General features: G+C 35.6%; 1 protein-coding gene across 1 annotated transcript in view; it reads left to right on the top strand.

The window, feature by feature from the left end:
• The window catches only part of Huwe1 (HECT, UBA and WWE domain containing E3 ubiquitin protein ligase 1), a 128,440-nt gene that overhangs the window by 36,176 nt on the left and 68,501 nt on the right, over nucleotides 1–23,763 (top strand). The window contains 14 exon segments of the mRNA XM_032889688.1: nucleotides 1,050–1,202; nucleotides 9,944–10,006; nucleotides 11,773–11,850; nucleotides 12,698–12,745; nucleotides 12,823–12,891; nucleotides 13,409–13,508; nucleotides 15,026–15,126; nucleotides 15,408–15,558; nucleotides 15,691–15,818; nucleotides 16,326–16,466; nucleotides 16,761–16,866; nucleotides 19,137–19,238; nucleotides 19,630–19,710; nucleotides 23,462–23,568. Coding sequence (XP_032745579.1) covers nucleotides 1,050–1,202; nucleotides 9,944–10,006; nucleotides 11,773–11,850; nucleotides 12,698–12,745; nucleotides 12,823–12,891; nucleotides 13,409–13,508; nucleotides 15,026–15,126; nucleotides 15,408–15,558; nucleotides 15,691–15,818; nucleotides 16,326–16,466; nucleotides 16,761–16,866; nucleotides 19,137–19,238; nucleotides 19,630–19,710; nucleotides 23,462–23,568 — 1,428 coding nt within the window.

Genomic DNA, 23,763 nt, shown 5'->3' with positions numbered 1-23,763 from the left:
TAAGGTGAATGAATGTTTTTTGGTGGGACTTGTTATAAGAGCCTGTATTCTTTGTACTTATAAAGATTAATGTAATCCATGGTCAAAAGAAGGCTGAAGAGATGGCTTAACAGTTGTGTACTTATTGTACTTGTTGCATAGGACTCAGGTTGGATTCCTAGCAGTGACTTGAAAGCTCACAACTGTCTGTAGTACATAGGCATACATTTAGACAAATCACATAAAATTAATAAATCTTAAATTTAGTGGTCATAAATACTATAAAAAGAAACAATTTCCCTTTAGCCCAACTTGATTACCTCAGTACCACTCTATTTTATTTTCTGAAAGAAACAATCAGAACAAACAGAAAATTTGGACAAGTTGTAGAATAATTGAACTAAAGGTCTTGTACCAGTTCTATCAAGTGGGGATGCATAAACAGTCATTCTTGACAAAGAAATAAATAGATGTGCTGCCCAAGGAACTTCATGAACATTAAGATAATCAACAAATAAAACACTTTTGTTGATTTCTAACTCAGTTGCATACTGATTTTAATTTTATCCGATTATTTGCTTCAACATATTAGTGAATGTTCTCTGGGAAAAAACAGATAACTCCCAAGCTTGTACCATACTTTTAATTGTTCTTTTTTGAATAATTGCACACAACTGTTGTTGATAGCTTTGGTTTCTATGAGTCTTTTATATATTTGTCATAAAGGAAATAATAGTATACAATTAGCTTCATTTCACAATGCTTAGAAATATAATTTTTTTAGTTCTACATATGTATCATAACATTTCTATCTTGAAATTCTTCCTTACTGTAAAGACTCAGATATAATTTCGAACTGCAATTTACAGTCTTTACTGTTATTGAGCTTTGTAGCCAGCTGTTCCTTGGGTGTGGGATTATAGATTATAAGAGATTGACTATATTTTTGCGTATCGTGGCTCGATAACTTGATAGTTTTTAATATTGATACATTATTACATTAAATTTTTTTAAGTTTTTAGTGCCAAATTCCTAATGCACTAAACTTTGTCCCCTTTTTGTTCCTATAGCATTTGACAACATTATTGGCTTCCTCTGATATGCAAGTGGTGCTGGCTGTCCTTAACCTTCTATATGTATTTAGCAAAAGATCAAACTATATCACACGTCTTGGATCTGACAAGAGGACTCCACTACTGACAAGGCTGCAACATTTGGCAGAGGTGAGTTTTAAGTGAAGACATCAGAGCATATGGTTTAACAGGCATTTCTTGTTTTGTCAAAGTGGATTAGAATTTAACTTTTTGACTTTTACTGGTATTTAGGACAGTGTAACAAAGTTTCAAAAAGCATGAGTATTCTTAAATATCAATTAAATTTGAAACATTTCATCAACTCTGCTCATGAAACAAAATCCTCGTTTCAAAACTGATCGTGTTGCTTCGGGTAAATTCAGAATAAGGATTTTTTGTGAAAAAGAAGCATACAGGGAGAAAAAAAGTCTATATTCAAATCTTTAATTCTGATATCAGTTTTCTCATCTGGGAATTTAAAGAATTGTTTAGAATAATTGTAGAACACTTAGTGCTATTTTCTAATGGTGGTAAGATTTCTTATAGCAAAATTCAACCCTATTTTAAGACTTTGGTATTCCTAGAGGATAACTGATAACAGAGTCCGTTTGCTATGAAGCTGTTTTAGAGGTTTTTTTCAGGGTCTTTATCTTAGTTACTACTTTTGTCCTATTGCTGTGAGGACACATGATGACCAAGGTAACTTTTAGAAGAAAACATTTAATTGGAGACTTGCTTATAGTTCATAACCATCATGGCAGAGGAACATGGTAACAAGCAGTCATGCAAGGCATTGGAGCAATAGCTGAGAGCTTACATCCTGATCTGCGAGCAGGAGGCAGAGCAGAGATTGCACCTGGCATGAGTTTTTCAAACCTCAGTAGCACACCTCTGACATGGCCACAACTATTTACAAGCCACACTTCCTGATTCTTCTGAAATATTCTAACTGGGGACCAAGCATTCAAACATGTAATTCTACATTGGGGCTGTTTCATTCAACTGACCACAGTTGGGATAGTCTGAAGTTTTCCCTCATGATCCCCTCTAGTGCTAGGATTATAGGCATATATTACCACAACCAGACTGAAGGCTTGTTTTCATAGCCAATTTAATGGGTACCTTAAGATTGGCTCAGATTTCAGGCTATTTTAGGTTCATTACTCAGAAGTTTAACAAATTCTATGACCTATATGGTAATAAAGAAGAAAACAATCACTTTAACTTTTGGACATTTTTTTTCTTGGATTTATAATTACATACATGAAGACATCAGTTTGTTTTCTTTTTCACTTTTTTAATCAGTGCTTGGGATAAAACATGGCTTTGCTCATGCTGGACAATACTACCACTAAACTACATCTCTAGCCATCAAATCTGCTTTCTAAACATATTCTAAGTGTTTCCTCATTGTAAGAAATGCTAGGCAGTTCAATATGGGATCCAGAGTTCAAAAGAAATATTTTAATCACTTGATCACATTGCATCATGTTTGTAAGCAACTTCAGTTAAATAGAAGATACACATAAAAAGACATTAAATTAGGTCTTGTTGGGGAGAACGGGATTGGTGGGGTGGGGGGAAGAATGGAAGGATAATAGGAGCTGGGGGAAGCCTTTAATCCCAGCACTCAGGAGGGAGGCAAAGACAAGTGGAGCTCTTTGAGTTTCCGCTAACCTGATCTACATAGTGAGTTCCAGGACAGCCAGATATATAATAAATTGCTGTTGGTCACATTAATCAAACAGCAGGTCTTTGCCACCAAGCTTAACACTAATAACCAGAATTTGATGCTGACATCCACGTGGTAAGAGAATGACTCCTAAATCTTTTCTTCTGACCTCTACTTGCATACTATATAGAATGTAGGTGTGCATGCCAAAGACATATTAAATAAGTCAGTGAAAATGTAATAAGAACTTGAAAGGAAGCTTTAAATTTGTGAATCTACCTGTATTCCTAATGGAGGAAGAAATGAAAGAATCCACCAAAATGCCGAATAGTTCTTTGTAGTAGAGGGATCTGAAGAGATGATTTCAGCAGTTTAAGAGTGTACTCTTGTTCAATTCCCAGCATACACCCATTGCCTTACAATTCCCAGCATACACCCATTGCCTTACAATTCCCAGCATACACCCATTGCCTTACAATTCCCAGCATACACCCATTGCCTTACTCTTTAAAAGAGTTTGCTGTCAGTTTGGTTGTCTTTTGGTTTCCTAGGGAGATGATATAAAATTGTTAGAACTGTCAGTGTGTGGTGACATATACATCTTTAAAATCCAGCACTCAAAAGGAATAGGGCAGTGGGCCTCTTAATTTCAAAGACAACCTGATTTACATAGAGAATTCAAAACCACCCAAGCTTATATAGTAATACCCTATCTCAAAAAATTATTAAAATTCAGTGTGATAGTCAAGTAATAGATAAATACACAGGGATAGCACTTACCATATAGACTTATGACACCGATCTGAGGGAAAACTAGAAAATGATCTTAACACTAAGAATTAATTAATTCTTAAAAATTATTTAAAAATTATTTATTTATTAAAATTAATAAAATTTAATCTTGGGCTGGAGAGATGGTTCAGCAGTCAAGAGCACTGACTGCTCTTCCAGAGGTCCTGAGTTTAATTCCCAGCAACCACATGGTGGCTCACAACCACCTGTAATGGGATAGGATGCCCTTTTCTGGTGTCTGAGTACAGCTACAGTGTACTCATATAAATACATAAACAAACAAACAGACCTTTAAAAGCAAATTTCATCTTAAAAATATCAAGTCTTCTCTCATGTCTGAATACTTTAGCATTTCATCTTCTAAAGTGGTGCTTTAAGCATGACTGATACCCTAGTTATTTTTAAATATATACCTACTTAATTACTAGGGTCATATAATAATGCCCACTGGGTAGGTGAGCACAATGTGGCTCATAGGTTATGTATATTATTTTGGGGGGAAATATATGGGCTCTTAGTTCCTGAAAAAGTTAAGAGATGCAGTATCTACTGTTCTTAGGTTTTTGGAGTTGCTGGAGAATTGTTATTTCATACCTGGGGTCTCATTAAAGCCTGTAAGATAGCTCCTTAGTCATTGTCCAATTTTCTATTTGGTACCATTAAAGAAGTTTATACTCAACCCTTCCTGGATAAACAATGAAACACTCACTGTCTTTGACAAAGTCATGTATAACTGAGAAAACGGTACAAATACATAAGAATAAAAAAGGATAAAGGACTAGTGTTATTTTAATAGTCCTGTTTAGTATCTCCTAAAATTTATAAACATTTGTTTTGATGACAAAGGAGATTTTGCTTCCTAGTATTAAAAACAAAATCTAGAAATTTACAGAATTGGTTGTGGTCATGTTTGATACATTTTTCTGTAATATCACTTGCAGCATATTTAATTTTATATCATGCTTTGTTAGTGTACTAGCCAAGTGTGTTTCAGTGCTATCTATTAGTTGGGGAAATAGAAGAAAAAAAGAAATTGTGTCAAGCCTCGTATCTGCCTTGTATGTTTAAATTTGTGGTTTGACTTAACCTGTATCTTTCATGTAGCCTCTAGCCTTTGTATACTCCTACCTATTGGTTTTCAACAAATTTCATATCTTCTATGGAATTTCTAAAAATAGCCAAAAGAATACTAGAACTATAATGAGGAAGTACTTGCTTTATTAGGCTCTAAATTGTTTTATAAAAGTAGAGTAATTAGGGGCTGGAGAGATGGCTTGGAGGTTAAGAGCACTGACTGCTCTTCCAGAGGTCCTGAGTTCAAATCCCAGCAACCACATGGTGGCTCCCAACCATCTGTAATGAGATCTGATGCCCTCTTCTGGTGTGTCTGAAGACAACTTCTGTGTGTGTGTGTGTGTGTGTGTGTGTGTGTGTGTGTGTGTGTGTTTGTAAAAAAATCTTTAAAAAGTATAGTAATTAATGTACTCAATTGATGATTAAATAGGTTCCAAATCATATATAGCAAACATGTAAGAAATTAATCTATGACATTGGTGGTGTATGCCTTTAATCTCCAATCTTAGGCAGAGCGTTTCTTGAATACTTGGGTGGGGGAGGAGGGGAGAGGTAACAGGAGAAGGAAAGTAAGAGTGAGTGCATAATTTATGTAAAAGATGACTTTAACAGAAGATGAATTCAGTGTTACTATTCAGGAAACAATTTTGGTAAAAATTGTTAAGATATATTAAAGAACTACATGTTTAAAATTGCAAATATTTGGCTAAAGATGTAGTTTTATTGGTAGAGTGCTTCTCTAACATGGATAAATTGAGTGTGGTGGTACTTATCTGTATTGCTAGCACTCAGGAGGATCAGAAATTGAAGGCAAATCCTTGTCTGTGTAGCAATTTCAAGACCAATCTAGGATACATGGAGCTCTGCTTTAACAAAAACATGAACTATAAAATAATTGAATAACTGAATAGCCAGACATGGCACACCCCTTTAAGTTCAGCACTTGGCCAACAGAAGCAGGTTGGCAAACATGTGCTGTACAGCAAAACTGCATTTAACAGAGGTGTGTGGAAGAAAATAGAAAACCACATGGGGTTGGTTAGGAAGGTCTTGTTTCCATAAAGGAAGAAACCAATTCTTTCTTCCATGTAAGCTTAAATTTTTAAGTGAAAAATCTGAGTACAGTCAAATTATGGCATTTGTGGTTGTCTCAGTTTTCTTTCTATTTGGGAAATTTTCATTTTTCCTATTGTAATCAGTTGTCATAGTAAATATTTTTTTGTTCATGAATGTTTTGGCTGTAATTAACAATAATTGCTTTAAAAATAGTTTTTAATGAATATTCGACCTTGTGCTTTACATATTTTTATTTAGCTTGTTTCTTCATTGGTAATCCCTATATGTATTTGTGAAAGTGTACCTTTTTGTTCAAGCTAGCTATAGTTTTGTTTGTATTTTGTTAGATATTGTTTTTCTCTGTTTAGTTGTATCTTTTTTCTTTACATGTTCTTTTGAGATGTGTTGACTGGTTTATTTAAGATAAAAGTGTTGAAATATGTGATTTTTAATATATGTATTTTAATTTGTGGAATTTTGTGCTCTCATTTTACCCATATTTAGTAATTTTATGATTTTCCCTGTGATTTTTTTTTTCTTTTTGACCCCATTGGAGTATTGTTTAATTACCATGTTCTAATGAATTTTCCAGATTTGTGATGGTTTTCCAGATTTTTCTGATGTATTTCTGATTTTTCCCCATATCTAATGACACTGTCAATGGCAGATTTGGTTTAAATGTATTAAGGGTTATTTTGCTACTTAAGGTCTACTGTAGGAGTTTGTGATGTGTTATGGAAAGAGTATATGTGCTAGTCTTGCATAGGTTCTAAATGTCTGTTAAGTCTAGTTGACTTGACATTGTTCGGGTTTTCAGTTTCCCTGTTGGTTTTTTATCTAGTCATTGTTAACTGCCCTGGAAATCAGAATTGTTATCTTAAGTTACAAAATTATACTTTTAATACTAGTTATTTGTTGTTGATTGTGGTTCAGGCTATTGAAGAAACAAAAGACTGTGTATACTGTGCAAGTACACAATCAGTAAGGTACATCCTGAGCCTCTTTTTAATAATAGTATACAAAAACTTATTTCCATTTTCTTTTTCTGTTTTTATTGATGTTCCCTTTACAAACTACATTTCTATACATTGTACATACATCAATGTAAATATATAATTCTTAGCTTACATAGTTTGCCTTTGAGAAGACAAGTAGCATATCAAAAATAGAGAAACCTAGCTCACAGGAATGTTCTTGGCCATGGAAGCACCAGGACTTGAATTGAATCTCTAGAACTCAATAAAAATACAAGGAGTGTTGGCACAGTTTATAATCCTAGCATTGGGCATATAGAGATAGGTGGGTATTTAGAGCTCTCTGGCCAGCTAGCCAAGCTTTACATGGTGATTTCTAGGCTAATGAAATAAGCCTTGTCTCAAAACCAGGTGATACCACTTGAGGAACACCTGACTTTGACCTTTGACCTCCATGGGCCAAAGACTAACCAGAGCCTTATCCCAGAAGGATAGGAACTGCTTACTCTATATTTTCAGCAAGACCCTTTCCTTAGGAAAGTTCCAAATTAAGCAAACTTAGCAACAAGCCCTTTGAGTTTGTCTTTCAGAGACCAAAACAATCAAACACTGTTATTGCATGAAGATTCATTGTCCTCACTCCAGGAATGTGAACTATTGTTTATAGCTAATGAATATAGGCTAGGGTTTGGTAAATTTAATATCAGGAAGCTAGTTTGCAAAATTCTTACAAAGTTGATTGATTCTGAACTGTTCATCAAATGCATTTACTCCTTTAGTAACAGGTGAGTGTTTGGAGTTCCTTGTGCTACTGTTTTCATTATCATTACTGCTATGAAAATAGTTTTTAGCCAGTTGATAGAGGAAAGGTAAAGTCTTTATGTAGTTTTCTTTTAGTGTGTTTCTTAATTACGTTCCTATTGCTGTGATTAAAACACCACAACCAAGGCAACTTGTGAAAGGGTTAGTGCTCATGATTATAGAGGGTTATAGGTCATGACCATGGCCAAGAGCATGGCAGCTGATAGCTGACAGCTTACGTCTTGATCTTCAAGTAGGAGATGGACAGAGGTAGTTGAATTTGGCATGGGATTTTGAGACCTCAAAGCCTAGACTCAGTGATCTCCTCCAAGGCCGTCCCTTACCTAATCCTTCCAAGTACAAACGTAGCTTACAGTATTTGAACCATTCTCATTCACACCACTACATTTTATTCTCTGGGTTCCTTGGGCTCATGGCCATATGATGCAAAGTGCATTTATTACAATTTCAAAAGTCCCCATAGCCTTTCATAGTCTCAACACAATTTAAAAGTCAGTTTATTCTTTGATTCCAGGTAGTCTCTTAATTGCAAGCCCCTAGAGAGTTCACATCAAAGCAAATTACATTCTTGCAACATACAATGGCATAGAATGTACATTACAATTATAAATGGGAGGAATGGGGTTTAGTGAGGAAATACTGTATCAAACGCAAGTTGGAAAGTCATCAGAACATACTCCAAATCCTATAATATATCAAAGAATAAAAACCTATAATATGTCAAAGATGGTTCTTTTTTAATACCTTCTCTGACTGTAACATACTCCCTGCCTTCATGGAATCCCCTGATAGAAACCTGGCTTTAGGGGTTTTATTTAGCCTTGTAGAATGACTCTACAACCCTGTTTCTCCTGCATCCTTCATAATTTTAAAGTCAGAACCACATAGTTGATGCTGCCAAGTTTAGCTGCCTGCATGGGATGGAGCCTGCTTCTCCCACCTCTTAAATTATATTTGTGTAAGATTGGATTTGATAGTGCTTTTTAGGAGCAGAAAATCCTTTAGGCTTTTTCCTTTCACAAATTGTAGGACTAGCTGGGCGTGGGAGTCTTAGCCCAATGGTACTATTCCTTTATTCCATTTTGTGTCTGGCCTTAGCTCTTTCAGCACAAGTCATGACTCCCAACATTTAATTTTCTGGTGTTTTTGTTTTCCTCTTTAAATTGTATACTTTATATCTCTTTTTTTCTTGCTTGGTCTTTTCTATTGTAGGCCTGAATAAAAGTGATCATTACTAATATCACAACAGAATCAATAATAGGATGTCTTGGATTCTTTGTCTCAAAATAATCTAAAACTTTTCAGTTTAGCTCCAGGGAGATTCTTAGGACCAGGGCAAAGGCAGCCACATTCTTGACCAAAATATCAGGCTTAGGATCTTTAGTCTAGTTGTTAATATTGTTCTCCCCTGAAAGCTTTTATGCCTCCATAGTTCACTTTGTTCTCAGCACTGCTGTCTTCTAAGCTCCAGCTAGGATGGCCAGATAAGTTCAGTTTGCAGTGTTCAACCATTTTGCTAGTCCAAGGTCCTGAAAGTCTTCTATATTACTTTCAAATAACAGTATGGTCAGTCCTGTCATGGCAGTAGCCTACTTATTGGGACTACCTTCTGTCAGTAACTTTTCATTTCTTATGATAAGACAGCATGGTAAAAGTACCTTATACACGCGTGTGTGTGTGTGTGTGTGTGTGTGTGTGTGTGTGTGTGTGTGTGTGTGTGTGTGTGTGTTGCTGATAAAATTTTGGGTATTTCAAAGGCCAAAGAAGATGCAGCGTAGTCCATAATCAAAATTATATGGTTGGGCTTTGGGGTTTGGATGTTTCTAGGAACTGTGCTGCTCATTACCACAGGCACTTGTTTGAAAGCTCTTATACATAGGTTGGCAAAACATCTTAGTCATGTAACTATAGCGATTCTTATAAAGGAAAGTATTTAATTGGGGCTTGCTTTACAGGTTCAGGGGTTTAGCCCATGGTCAGCATGGTAGGAAGCATTGGCAATATGTAAGTATACATAGTGCTGGAGAAGGAGCTTAAGAGCTTTACATGGGGACATGAAGGCAGAGGAAAGAAACACTGGGGTCTGACTTGGGCATTTGAAGGCCCAAAGCCTCTCCCTATTTACATACTTCCTCCAACAAGGCCATATACTTCTCTAAGCATTTACATATATGAGTTTATAAGGGCCACTTTTATTCAAACCAACATACAAATAATAAAGACTCATAGTATGTAATTTGACTTATGTCAAAAAAGTGTGGTTTCACCCTGGTGAAAGGAAGATTAAAAAAGTAGAATGGTGAGAAAGGCCAGCTATGACTAAATGCCAGCAAGCATGAATTTCGACATATGGAATGCAGTAGTTGGCTACCATTGCTGCTTTGTCCTCTTAGCTTGAACACCCCCACAAAACCATAAAATAAATTTGTTTTTTCATTAAATACTTTATAAGCCTACGACCATAAGCATGGTCTTAACAGTTTTTTTTTTTCTTTACTAAGAGCTGGGGTGGAAAGGAGAATGGCTTTGGATTGGCAGAATGTTGCAGAGATTTGCAAATGTTGGTGAGTAACTATTTGCGATATGATATATAGTCTCGTTCTAAGCCTAACTTAACAATGAATGTATGATATCTAAATTGACACTTGACATCAGGACTTTTGTGGAACTTGAAAAATTAATACATAATAGCTTTAGGAAATTTGAACTTTAATTCTGGTTATGGTTCTGGTTATGGATAAAAAGATTCTCAGAGTAGTATATGATCATATACCCAGTTCTGAAATAAGTTGAATTTACCGAATCAAATCAAAAGTTTTTTTTTTAAATCCCAGAAAACTGGGAAGAATGGTACACATCTGTATTTGGGGTATGGAGGGAGGAATAGCACCACTTCAAGATCAGCTTTGACTACATTTACTTACATACTCAGACAAGTATCAGAACTCTTGAGCAGTGTTCAGGAATGGCTGATAGGAAGTGCTTTGTGTTTTAAGTATAGGGGCCATAGAGATGACAAATCAAGAGTAGTTGACCCACATTTTATTTCCAGCACCCCCACGACAACTAAAAATAACTGTAACTCCAGTGTCGGGCCCTATGATAACCTCTGCAGGCACTCACATAGAACAGTAGACAAACATGCAATTAAACTAATCATACAGATAACATTTTTAAAATATTTTTTAAAAAGAACTTAGTATTGTTCAGTATATTTTCATGCTTTTACCTCTTACCTTGTTACTGGTTCCCTGCTTATGAATTTAGGTTATCTTCCCTTCTGCTTTCTGTGTTTCAAGTAGAGCCTAGTCAGGCATTTAATACCAAGTGGATATGATCAAATCTCATTTATCTTGTGGAAATGTTTATCCATTGGTAGTATGGCTCTTTTTTTCTAGTTACAGAAACCTACATATTAGAGCAGGTTATTTTCCTACCTTAGCTGATAGACATTTCTTTAGTAAGTACCTGTGACGACTCTATGTCAGTAATAAAGGAAACATGTCTTAAATGTTATTCAGTTTGGAGTTTCAATTTTGAAAACATATTTTATTCTAAAGAACAGTATGTCAATTCTGAAGCTCATTCTGCATGTTAAGACTTCTAGGTTTGTGTGATGTCTGTTACCTGTTTTAGTCCTTTCTTCTCTATCAAGGTGGAGATTTGGCATGTTCGTTTAAATTCTTAAACTTTAAATGGTAGATGCACTTGTTGAACAAAATTTTAAAAAGGCAAACAATAATAGTGTCATGTTTTCTTTCAAGGGTATGTTGTAATGGACAGGGTGCTGTTATATTTAATATGTCATTAGTTTTATAGTTATATAAGAAGATGTGCTTTGAGAGTGTAGATTTTTTTGGTTTGGTGTTTACTCGGGCAGGAAAACATGAAACATGTTCTAGAATGGTACAGAATGGAGTGTTTGGAGTAATTAAAAAAAGTGTCCATAAAGAGGCTGGAAATAAGTTTTCACAAGAATGCCCTTTTCCATTCTTTAGCTGATGCCAAGATTTTAACCCTGATACTTATTCTCCATTGTTTATTAAAGTTATTTGCATTATTACTTAGTAGACTTAACCCACCACAAGAATAACTGTAGTCAAAATTTGTGTATTAAAAGAATAACAGATTTGAAAACAGATTTGGATCTCTAAACTCTAGCCTTCTGATTCTGCTTCCCACAAATGTCATCTGAACTATGGTCAAGGCAAGGGATTAAAGACACTATTGATGTAAACTATACTGCTGTCATAATGTGTTTGAGGAGTGTGTTGGAGACATCTATGTCTAAAATCAGTTTAAGCTTGATGTTTATTGCTTTTATACACAGAAATATCCACCCAGTGCAACCACACTACACTTTGAATTTTATGCAGATCCTGGAGCTGAGGTCAAAATTGAGAAGAGGGTGAGTCTGGTTATTTTGCTGCTGTTTATAGAATCTCTTAGTTTAAATAAGGGGATGTTTTGTTCGCTGCCCTATGAAGCTAGATATATACCTAGAACCTTTTCAGGACTAAATGTTAATCATATGCCTGCTTCTCATACTTTTTATTATTTATTTACATTCCAGCCAGTACCCCCCTTCCAGGCACTCCTTCCCACATTTTCATCCCATTCCTCCTCCCCCTTTCCTCTAAGAGGATGCTCTCTACCCCCCAACCCTCACCTGCCAAAAGATACAACTCCTTCTATTGGGCACTACCATATTTTGCTCATAGTCTCTGTTTGGAATGCCATCCTAATAGTCTTACATAGTTGGGTTTCAATTTCTGTATTTATCCCAGTCTGTTAAACAGATCTGTATTTTGCGTATAAAATCTTGATGTTTCAAATTCCTGGATGATGGGCTAAGACTTGATTTGGTATGGAAATTCCCTAATGAATCAGATTTTTCTTCCACTTTCATTGTTAAGATTTTTTTCTAGATTAAAATTGTCTTCAAAGCATGAGAAGCTATTCTCAGGTATTCAGTCTTTGGTATGAATACTGAGATTGTAGAGGTTATTAGACAAGGGTTAAAAAGGATCACAAAATATGAAACATGCCTGGCTAACAGAATTGTAGTTAATACTAGCAGTTTGAAAGAAGCAATCTTGTGACTATTATGTGGAAAATGGATGCTTTGGTTGACTTATGAAATTACCTTGATATTTTAAGCAGTTGGCTTTACACCTAGGATGACATTTTGTTCTCAGTGGTTCTTACAAGCTACTTAGTGTTCCCCTAATGGTTATTTCAATTTTTAATTTCAGACAACTAGTAATACACTACATTATATTCACATAGAACAACTTGACAAGGTAAGAGAATTCTTTGACAACTGGTTAGTTAATTTTTGTTTGTAGATTTGTTCCTAACTAAATTTTTTGTAATACAGATTTCAGAAAGTCCTTCTGAAATAATGGAATCTCTTACCAAAATGTACAGCATTCCTAAGGATAAACAGGTAAAATACATCTGAAAAATAGACAAACAGAAGCCATAGCAAAATTGATATATATTTGGAGTCCAACCATAGCAGACTAACTATCTAGATGTTTGTTTCCTCTTCTCAAGGAGAAAAATAACTTCTAGCATGTTATGATAGATTGGAAACATAAATTTGTAAGCTGACTCAAAATGAGTATCTAGTAATGGTGATAGCTTTCTCAACATTTTAGATACATTTAGGATAATTTAATTGTGTTAGCTTGTTCTGTTCTTTTTGGCAATGGTCAAATATTTAATTTATTGAAATTTTGAAGTCTTATTTTTTTTGTCTATCAACGTGTAGTGACAGTGTTTGAAATATTAGGATATTTTGTCACTCTAGTTCTGTCAGATAACACAATAGGTAATACTAGTTCGGTATGTACCCAAGCAACAAAACCATTTTACCAAGAAGCCTAAAAGGTAACCACTCAATAAAAACCTACCCTTTGTAATGATTTGTAATGACAAAAAGATTTACATTGTCTCTGCAGATGCTGTTATTTACTCATATACGACTGGCCCATGGCTTTTCTAATCACAGGAAGCGATTACAAGCTGTTCAGGCCAGACTGCATGCGATATCTATATTAGGTAAGAATCTATCTTTATTTTTATGACGCCTTATTATGGCAACTTAAATTATAAAAGTATTTACATATCCCAGTGATTACTGTAATTATTCATCATTCTTGAGCTCTTTTATGTACTAGAAAAAAATAAATCTTTTATTGTCATGTCACTTGGGCTTGGTTGTCAACATCTTACTGGTCCCTATTCTTCTTGATAGTTTCTTGTCCAGTTCTCCCATCCTATCAGGTATAATTTTGAGGTCTGAAAATAATTAAGTAGTTAATACTCTATAAGAGAATAAAAAACACAGATGTTTTTGTTCTTAATTATGTACAATTCTATTGGTCCATTTTTATGTAAGCATATAATGTAATTTGAATGTGTAATTCCCATTATAGCTTATTTCTCTCCTCTTTGGCCAATTTTACTACCTTTGTTCCCCAGACAGTTTCATTTTTATTATTTCATTAGCACATAACTAATTGTATGTATGTAAAGCCTAGGACATACAAATGAGAGAAAACATGTTAGTTGTCCATTTTGCATTGAGTTGCATCTATTTTTCTACAAATGACATAACTTCATCTTTATGTAGAAATCACATGCTTTTAAGGCTCTCACCCTGGTTCTGAGGATTGTATGCCTACATATTGTATTCCCTCAGGCAACTTCAAGTACTATATATTGGTACAGTATTTATAAGCTATTCTAAAGAAAATCCTGGAGAACAGCCCGTCACATGCTAGTCACATTAGAAGGCATGAAAGGACAGTATGACTATTACTACCTACTTTCATTTAGTTTCTGATTATCAATTCTTAGAGCTGCACATCTTGTTATGAAATCTTTCATATTTATGTCCATACCTAGTACAATTTCTGGCATTTTAATGGTTATCCAGAAAGTGTTTATTAAAGGTAATGAGCGTACTCCCATCAGCCTTTTTTTTTTTTAACTTCAAAGTGTACTCCAGTATAATTCACCAAAAAGTAGATTACATGCATTTTCTTGAGATAGAGTCTTACTATGTGGCTCTGTCTGTCTTAGAGCTCATGGTATTGGCCAGGCTATCCTTGAACTCAGAAGTTTACCTGCCTGTTCATCCCAAGTCTTGGGATTAAAGATAATGCACTAGGAGGCCCTTCTAGATTATGCACATTCTTAACTTTTAATAGTGCCACACACATTTGCCAGTCAGTGTACAGTAGTCCATAAATATTCTTTGTTTTAAAAAGGATTTGTGGTGTAAAAACAAAGGAAGAAGCCAAAATAAAAGTCTATACCTATATCCTAAGGATAGTTATAGTACTATCAAGTAGTGATGTTTGGAAAATGAACTGTGCTTTCTTTTTCTATAAAACTCCTCCCAAATTCTTCAAGGATACTGATAATTTTAGTAGAGAAATGGGTGGTTATCCAGATCTTACCACAGTCTCATAACATAGTGATTTTATCCTTTTGTCCTGATTGGAAGGTGTGTTATCCAGTGGTGGCTTAGTAACTGCATTTCTGCCAAAGTCTTTGCTTCTCTTTTGCAGTCTATTCTAATGCCTTGCAAGAGTCAGCAAACAGTATCTTGTATAATGGGTTGATAGAGGAGTTGGTAGATGTCCTTCAAATAACAGATAAGCAGCTTATGGTAAGTGTCTATTAATGTCCACATATCAAGTTTTATATGTATCTGCCTTCTGTTTTTCTTAAGGCCCAAAAATGTCTTATGCAAGAAACCTGAACCCTTTGCTTTTTTCTCTGTGAATTAGACTGTGGAATTACTGAATACCAGATATGCAGTGCTATTCTCTACTGCCCTCAGTCTCCTCATACAGTATTAGTAAAATTACTGAAAATCTGATTTTAAGGTATTAGCACCTTAGTTTGGGTATCCATTTATTTTTGACAATGTTTACTTTGTCCTCATAGGAAATTAAAGCTGCTTCTTTACGAACATTAACATCAATTGTTCATTTGGAGAGAACTCCCAAGCTCAGCAGTATTATTGACTGTACTGGAACTGCCTCCTACCATGGTTTTTTGCCTGTACTTGTGCGGAACTGCATTCAGGCCATGATTGGTAGGTTTGGGTAGTAATTATTTACCAAGGAACAAGAGGATCTCAACCTTTTCATTGTTTTACAATGTGCTAGCTTCATTATTGAAAATCCTGAGCTTATTCTTTCTATCCCTTTCACAACTTCTTTTCTAGATCCTTCCATGGACCCATACCCCCACCAGTTTGCCACAGCTCTTTTCTCCTTTTTGTACCATCTGGCCAGCTATGATGCTGGTGGCGAAGCCTTGGTCTCTTGTGGAATGATGGAAGCCTTACTAAAGGTATTCTGCTTTTCCTTTCTAATTGTGTGAGAATCAACTAAGAGAGGACAGATTTTGAATGACTTACGGGTGAGTAGATAGCACAGGAAGTTTATCTTAAAAGAGTTATAGTTTATGTCACATGTATCTGTGGTCAATATTAAGAATTTTTGTAAGCCAGCATAATTTGGTAGCCTGGAGACCCTGGGTCTAGACAGTGCTATATACATAATAGTGTGACATAATGGTTGGTGTTTTGAGACCGTGGGTCTTAGTATTACTGGCTTTTAATAAAATGGAGAGTTTTGTCTTATTTAATCATATTTATGAATTGTTCTGCATGTGGCTCCAGGAAGTTGAATCCAGTCCTTGAATTCATAGCATTATTATTTGATAAAACATTCAGCATATGTCCTTCTCTTCCCTCCAATTTCATACTGTGCTGTCTCATGGGGAATCCAATACTATATTTTTACAAAGGAATATAATTTATCTTTTTAATTTATTGTGCTTGCCTCTCCCTTGCAGGTCATAAAATTTCTTGGTGATGAGCAGGACCAGATAACATTTGTAACCAGAGCTGTCAGAGTGGTTGACCTCATCACCAACCTGGACATGGCAGCTTTTCAGTCTCATAGTGGTCTTTCTATCTTCATCTATAGACTTGAGGTATTATTTTCTTAAGAATCACTTTGCGGGGTTGGGGATTTAGCTCAGTGGTAGAGCGCAAGGCCCTGGGTTCGGTCCCCAGCTCCGGGAAAAAAAAAAAAAAAGAATCACTTTGCATAGATTTCATTGAATTCCACTGAGTGCTGAGTCTAGGAGTTTTCCCAACTACCATAAGTAACCATTTTACCTCTCTTATGTTTCTAGAGAGTTTATAATCTGCTTGATATTCTTTAGTTAGAATTTTTAATCCCTAAAATGTATAGGATTTTCTTAACGTTTTTCCCTTGATTGTAGCACGAAGTAGATTTGTGTCGTAAAGAATGCCCTTTTGTGATCAAGCCAAAGATCCAGAGACCTAGTACCACTCAAGAAGGAGAAGAAATGGAAACTGATATGGATGGTAATTAACAAGTTATTAAGCCAATATTTCCGTGTATGTGATCTTCGATTATGCTACCCAAATCTTAATTCTTACTCATATACTAAAAGGCACACAAGTTTCATGTATATAATTTAACAATTTTTTTATATAGATGATGTATGGATTGTTTGGTATAGAACTAGGAGGTAAAGCAATAGAGCTAGAGTAGACCATTAAAGTCACTCTGGACATGTTTTAGTTCATTATCTTATTTATACTATTAAAACATAATAAGCTCTGTGTAGTCAAAATAGTGTCTTTGCTACTGCAGTACCTTACATCTTGACCGCTTAATATATGCTTGATAAATTACAATGAAGACTATAAACTCATAAATGGGACTTTGGAAAACTATCTTGGATCGGAGACTTCAAGTGGTTATTGTTTAGGGATCTTTGAAGTGATAAAATTAAAAATAGAAAACCAGATCTTTTTAGTTTTCAGCTGTGTTGTGTGTATGTTTTTTAACATTTGAATCCCTCTAATATATTCTTCATAATAGTATAGAAAAACATCCCCCCAACAGCTTTCTTAGAATTTGCAGTAGTCTTGTCTTAATGACATAGATTATTATGACATCTATTTTATGTTTATGATATAGGTAATAAATATAATTCATCGTTTGTTAACATTAGTAGAATACTGTTCCTTTTTCTGACTTTGTTTTTGGGCATGTTTATCTGTGCATGTTATAGTCCCCAGAAATCCTTTTTCTCAGTTTGTTTATGTTTCATTGGGAACAAGCTGACATTTAAGTTGACAGGTGAGATCCCAAGTATTGAGCAAAATATGTTGTCTATTAACTGCTGATAAATAATAGTTTGCCTGTCCATTATAATTACCAATTGTCAGAATTTAATAAGCAGAACGATAAGTGCTTAGTACATTCTGACGCCATTTGAAATGCTTGATTCAGTAAATTTGCAACTAGAGAATAGGAAACAAGTATTTAAAATTAAGTGATTGCATTATAGTCCTCAAGAAATTAGATACTCAGTACAAAGTTGCACAGTTGTTTGTGCTTCTTGTATAAGTAGGTACATGCATGAAAATAACTTAAAAATGCTTCATTTATGAAACTTAGTAGGATCCTCTTTAGTGTTTTCACAACTTAAACATTATAGTATTTGCTTTTACAAATTTAAGATTCTGTTTTAAGGATATAAAGGAAATGTTAATGGTCAGTCTTAAAACCCTCTGACATTGTGGTTTATTCAAGCGTTATGTCCTTTTCATGTTCACATTTACATGTATATAGTTTTTAGAACAGAAAGACGAGAGCATAAACATTCTACTTGTACTGTTCAATCTATGTATCATAAACATCCTTGCTCTTACTAACACCAGTGCTTTTATATTTTGTTAATTAACCCTCTGTTAATAGTCTCTACTTTACTATCTCCTCTTAGCAGTAACAACATACAAAGTTGCATTGTTTTACATCTCAGTGGAAGTTTTCAGAAACCTTTTTTTCTTAGTACCTTTTATTCTAATTAGTTTATCATAACTTGTACTTTAGTTGCAGATGTAACTATGGAAAGCAGTCCAGGCTCGTCCATATCTATGGAGCACCGGCTGGATGTTGAATTAAGGGCATCAAGTTCCAACAGCAGCACTAGCATCTCTGGCCCTGGCCCGGGTCCTGGCCCTGGCCCTGGTCCTGGCCCTGGCCCTGGTCCTGGCCCTGGACCCGGCCCTGGCCCTGGCCTTGGCCCTAGCCTTGGCCCTGGCCCTGGCCCTGGACCCCGCCCTGGTGCGTAGACACATAGATACACAGTCTTTTACAGTAACTGACTTAGACTAGTGAAGAAGAGAACATTACACAGCAGTTAATGGTACATTCGAGGATATCTTATGAGAACATGTCTTGCAACATTTGCGGTCTTCTCACAGTTCACACATTATAGAAAGAGACATTTTGGAGGGCAGATAATATCCAAAAGAGTAACGCAGTGAAGTTCGAAGTTGAATCTTTTTAATCTTACAGTATTTCTGTCTTTTTCTTTTTGTTTCCTTCCTTTTTCTTCTCTCTCTTTTAACTCTCTGTTTTAATATTGGCCTTATGCTATCTTTGGTGATTTAATTTCAGCTTTCAGAATATTCTATTGTCCAGAGATCTCACTTTAAATGTCTGCTGTTTTTTTTCTTTAGTGTTTATAAATGGGTCTCTTAGTACATGCCTTGTGTGCCTATTCATTGTGATTTAATGGTGAACACAATATGATAATCTTTCCTTTCTATCATGCCAGGAGTTCAGTGTATTCCACAACGAGCAGCACTTCTCAAGTCCATGTTGAATTTCCTCAAGAAGGCCATTCAAGACCCTGCTTTTTCAGATGGCATTCGACATGGTATTTTGATTCAATATACTTTCCTAATGCATACTTAGTAAACTGATAGCTTTTTTTTTTAACTTAATATGTTTCTTAGACATGAGGATCACTTATACAAGCTGCCTTTCCTACTTCTCCCAGCTTTGGACTCTGATCTCTTCTATCTTACTAACACTTCTCAAACTCTCCATGTCTTTTCCCATGTCTGTTCTTATTTTGACTCACTATTTATTAACAATTACTGCATGAATAAAATTAAGTAAGGGGGATTATCAAACAGGGGTCCTAGACTGTATCAATACAGGTTTACATGTATTAATGCTACAGTGTAACATTTTGCTACCCATCACCCTTGATCTTCATACCTCTCCCAGATTGATCATATAGTCTTTGCACATATTTCTTTTAGTGATGGATGGTTCTTTACCTACCTCTCTGAAACACATCATCAGCAATGCAGAATACTATGGCCCATCACTCTTCCTCCTAGGTGAGTAGAATTGAAGTTTGGTCTAGGTTGAATGTTCTGACACATACTTACTACTTCGAGATAAAAGACAGGCAGTTCTCTGAGTTCAGTGCCAGCCTCTTTCTGACTGGCTGGCTCTGGCTGGCTGGCTCAGGATTAAATCAGTGTCCTAAACAACTATGACAAACTCAGGCAGGACTGGGAAGGCAGAGTTGGGTAAGGAATTCGGCTTCAAAAAAAAAAAAAAAAAAAAAGCTTTAAAGCCCCCCTCCACCGTCTTTCTGTCTGTCTCTCTTTCTCTGCGTATGTGTGTGTAGAGCTTTAAAACTTCTTAAAAACTGAGGGAGGTTGCTTAATGCTAGAATACTTGACTTCCTTGTACATCCCATTTCCTACTCCAGCATCACAAAAGTTAGAATGAAGCATATGCATAGGTGGTAGTTATTTGGTTGGTTGGTTCTTTGAAGGGGAATGGGTTAGAGTGGTGGAGATGTAGGGTTTATGGGATAGCACATGCTAGGCAAGTGTGTACTACCACTGAGATGGGCCTTCAGTCATCTTTTTCCTTAATATAATGAGATCTCAATATATTACCCAGATTAGTCTTGAATTCATTCACACCCAAGCTGGATTTTAACTTTAAATTCTCTTGTCTCCATCCCCTGAGAAGCTAGGATTTCATTCCTGTGCTACCAAGCTTGTCCTTTAGAAAAAGATTACAGAGACTAGATGAACTTCAATTTAGCCCATTCAGTACTGATGAGAAACCTTTTGGGAAACAGGAAGCATCTAAGACTAGCTCATTGAATAAATTCAAATATGGTTTTATAATTCTAGTCTAGTGTTCTTATAAATGAGTTTCAGAAAGTCCAAACTAAGTCAACTCAGTGTAATTGTAGCAATTGTGTGGCTCCCTAGTTACAATAGTGTGTGATGGCCAGGAAAAGTCAATATGGATGTTTGATCATTTGGAACATTTAGTAATATAATTTACTGTTTGGGCTTGTTTGTTATTTACTGAAATGTTTACCTTTTGTTTACCCATATGCAGTAAAAGGTCTCTTTGAGGTACAAACTACCTTAAGCCAACATAGAGGTTAATTAATGTTTGACAACCAGCCATCACAGAAACTTATTATTTTGTTAATTATTAAGGGCTTCTGGTTTGTGGCAGAAACCAGAACATGATCTGAGAAGCCTCAATGAGTTAAGGCCTTGTTAATGAACCAAAACATGTTTGCATTTACTCCCTAGATGGCAATAGGACCCAATGATTCCTTTTTTAGTGAAACTTCACGAAACAGTAGTAGTTGGATCTTCGATATTCCAGTTACTAAATGTTAATATGAATACCTATCGGTTCTTGTAAAGGAGTTGGAGTTGTGACAAAGGTAAAACAGCCTAAGGTAGTTCCTAAGAGTTCCAACTGGAAAAATTTGTATCAGACAGACAGACAAGAATACAGTTGAAGTAGGCTTAACAGAGGACATTGCATATGCTTTTAGTTATTTGGGAGTAACAAGATTCATGAATGGCAAGGTCACTGTGACCTGAAGTAACCACTGAAACTCACCATATAAAGAATTTGACATGTCTTATCCTGTGCCCAACTGTAGGTTGTTGGGCTTCACTTTTGAGTTGGTCTTTCTGTTTAAGATTTATTTATTTCATCTATGTGAGTGTACTGTCACTGTCTTTAGACACACCAGAAGAGGGCATTAGACCCCATTAGAGATGGTTGTGAGCCACTATCTCTGGTTGCTGGGAATTGAACTCAGGTCTTCTAGATGGGCAGTCAGTGCTTTTAACTGCTGAGCCATTTGTGACACTGAGCCACTTTTTATGACAGGGTTTTTGTTTGTAGCCTTGGCTATCCTCAAACTTACTCTGTAGACCAGGTTGGCCCTAAAATCAAGATACCTGTCTTTCTCTGCCTCTTGAGTCCTGGAATTAATGTCATGTGCCACCAGCAACTTGCCTTGATCTTCACATTTATGTTTATTGTATCTTCATTAGTCTCTCTGGCTTAAGCTTTCCTCTCCTGCCTTATAAACGCATTAAATTATTGTCTCTAGCCTGTCTAATACCAGTGTCATCATGATTAGTAGCCTGTTTAACTTGAAGAGATTAATAATTAGTCAGACAAAATTCTATAAGCATTTACTGAGGTTTGCATTCTGCTGTATTATGTAGATTTTGTCAAGTAAAAGAAAGTAGATATGAGTAGTGATTATGGAATAGCAGTGTATGCAGTGGCTATCATCAGGAAACAGAGCTGATGGGACTCTAGTGTTTTAATGAGTAAAATTAATATTTTGTACATTCTTGGTTGTACATCATGAAAGCTACAGTTGTACTGGGTTGATAATCTTCTGCTACTCCCCAAACCATGATGTAAGTTTCTACTTTTGAAACGCAACAAAAGTTATGGAAGGGTCAATATCCTTATGTTCATAAAAAGTTGAGAACTTATTTATGTGTTCAGGTTGGTTCTTAACTTTAAAGATGCACGCTAGGTATTCTACCAACTGAGCTATATTCCCAGAACCTAGAATAATTTCTTAACAAAATATTGTCAAACAAGTAAAGGTCACAGACTACATGAATCAAAAGGAATCTACAAAGAGTAGCAATTTATTAGTAGAATCCTTTTTGCAGGTCATGATTCAAATGATGTGTAATCAGGATACCCAAAGTAAAAATATTTCACAGTAATTGCTGAAGAAAGGGCTTTGCTACCATCCTTTATCTTACAGGGATACCTCTCCTTCAGTATTTCTAGAGTAAGGTGGATTAAGAAATATCAAACGTCTTGTTACTATAAACTAACTTTATTTTTGGAAGAACTATTTTTGGGTGTGACTAAGCAGATCCCTGTTTTCATGAAGTGAAACTTCCAGTTAACATACCTCCAAGCACATCATATTAAGAACGTATTTGAGGTTAGACTTTCCTTGAGGCATACAGTCATCTAGGCAGGTGAAGATCCTAATTTTCAGTGCATACCATTGTTTTCACTAATCCAGATTTTAGTACACCGTGGATTGCTCCACATCAAAAGGGTGATGGTCTGTTTAGGTCTTTAGATCTATTGCTATAAAAATTTTTCATTTGTAGTCAGAAAGGGGAGTAAAGAGCAGAAGTCACATTTTATGAGGATGTTATGCCACTTAAAGGTTATGAGTTCCTGGTACCTGAGGCATTGAGCAAGCCATTGTCCATTTTGCTATTTAGGTAGATGTTGTTTAGCTGACTATTATGTCTGTATTAATCCTTCTGCCTGGATAAGACTCCCAGGGTGCAGTAACTTCCTTTAAGGCCATGCCTAGACATATTATATGCTCTGATCTGTCAGTGTCTTTGGGAACCTTAAAAAAGACAATGTTTTCTGAATGTTATGAATAGGTTAGTAGCATGGTAAAAAGCACAGTTTTTATTTAAAAAAAAAAAAAGGCTTGTTAGTGTTGGTTGATATCCCTGAGAGGCTTGCTTTTTTCTGAAGGGAAATAGAGGAGGAGTGGATCTAGGGTAGAAGGGATGTGGGAAAGGGATTGAAAGGAGTTTAGGGAGGGAGATGTGATGTGTGAGAGAAGAATAAATAAAAAGAAATGATCACATATATAATAAAATTCTTCATATTTATTGAACTATTGGTATTCTGCTGGAAAATTGTTTTCATAATAAGCACATGTTTTAAGTTTTTATTTGCTTTTAATACCTATGAAGAGTCTCAGTTTTCCTTATTTGTTTTGACCTTTTTTTTTTTTTAAAGCTACTGAAGTGGTGACTGTGTTTGTATTTCAAGAGCCGTCACTGCTGTCCTCACTCCAGGACAATGGACTGACAGATGTCATGCTTCATGCACTGCTTATCAAAGATGTGAGTTCCTTCTACCACTCAACTATTCTCTTTTTCCTCAGATAATATGTGCCACATGTTTTAGAAGCAAGTTTGAAAGAAGTTAATTGTGGGGGAAAAAAATTACCTCTTGTATGTATCATTGAATCCATTTGGTTCCTTTTTCTATTCCTAGGTTCTCAGCTATATTTTCATATGTATCTGACCTTTGAGTTG

The sequence above is a fragment of the Rattus rattus genome, chromosome X, assembly GCF_011064425.1.
Source record: "Rattus rattus isolate New Zealand chromosome X, Rrattus_CSIRO_v1, whole genome shotgun sequence".
Lineage (NCBI taxonomy): Eukaryota > Metazoa > Chordata > Mammalia > Rodentia > Muridae > Rattus > Rattus rattus.
Note: the sequence above shows the minus strand (reverse complement) of the source record. Positions and strands in the feature narration are given on the sequence as shown.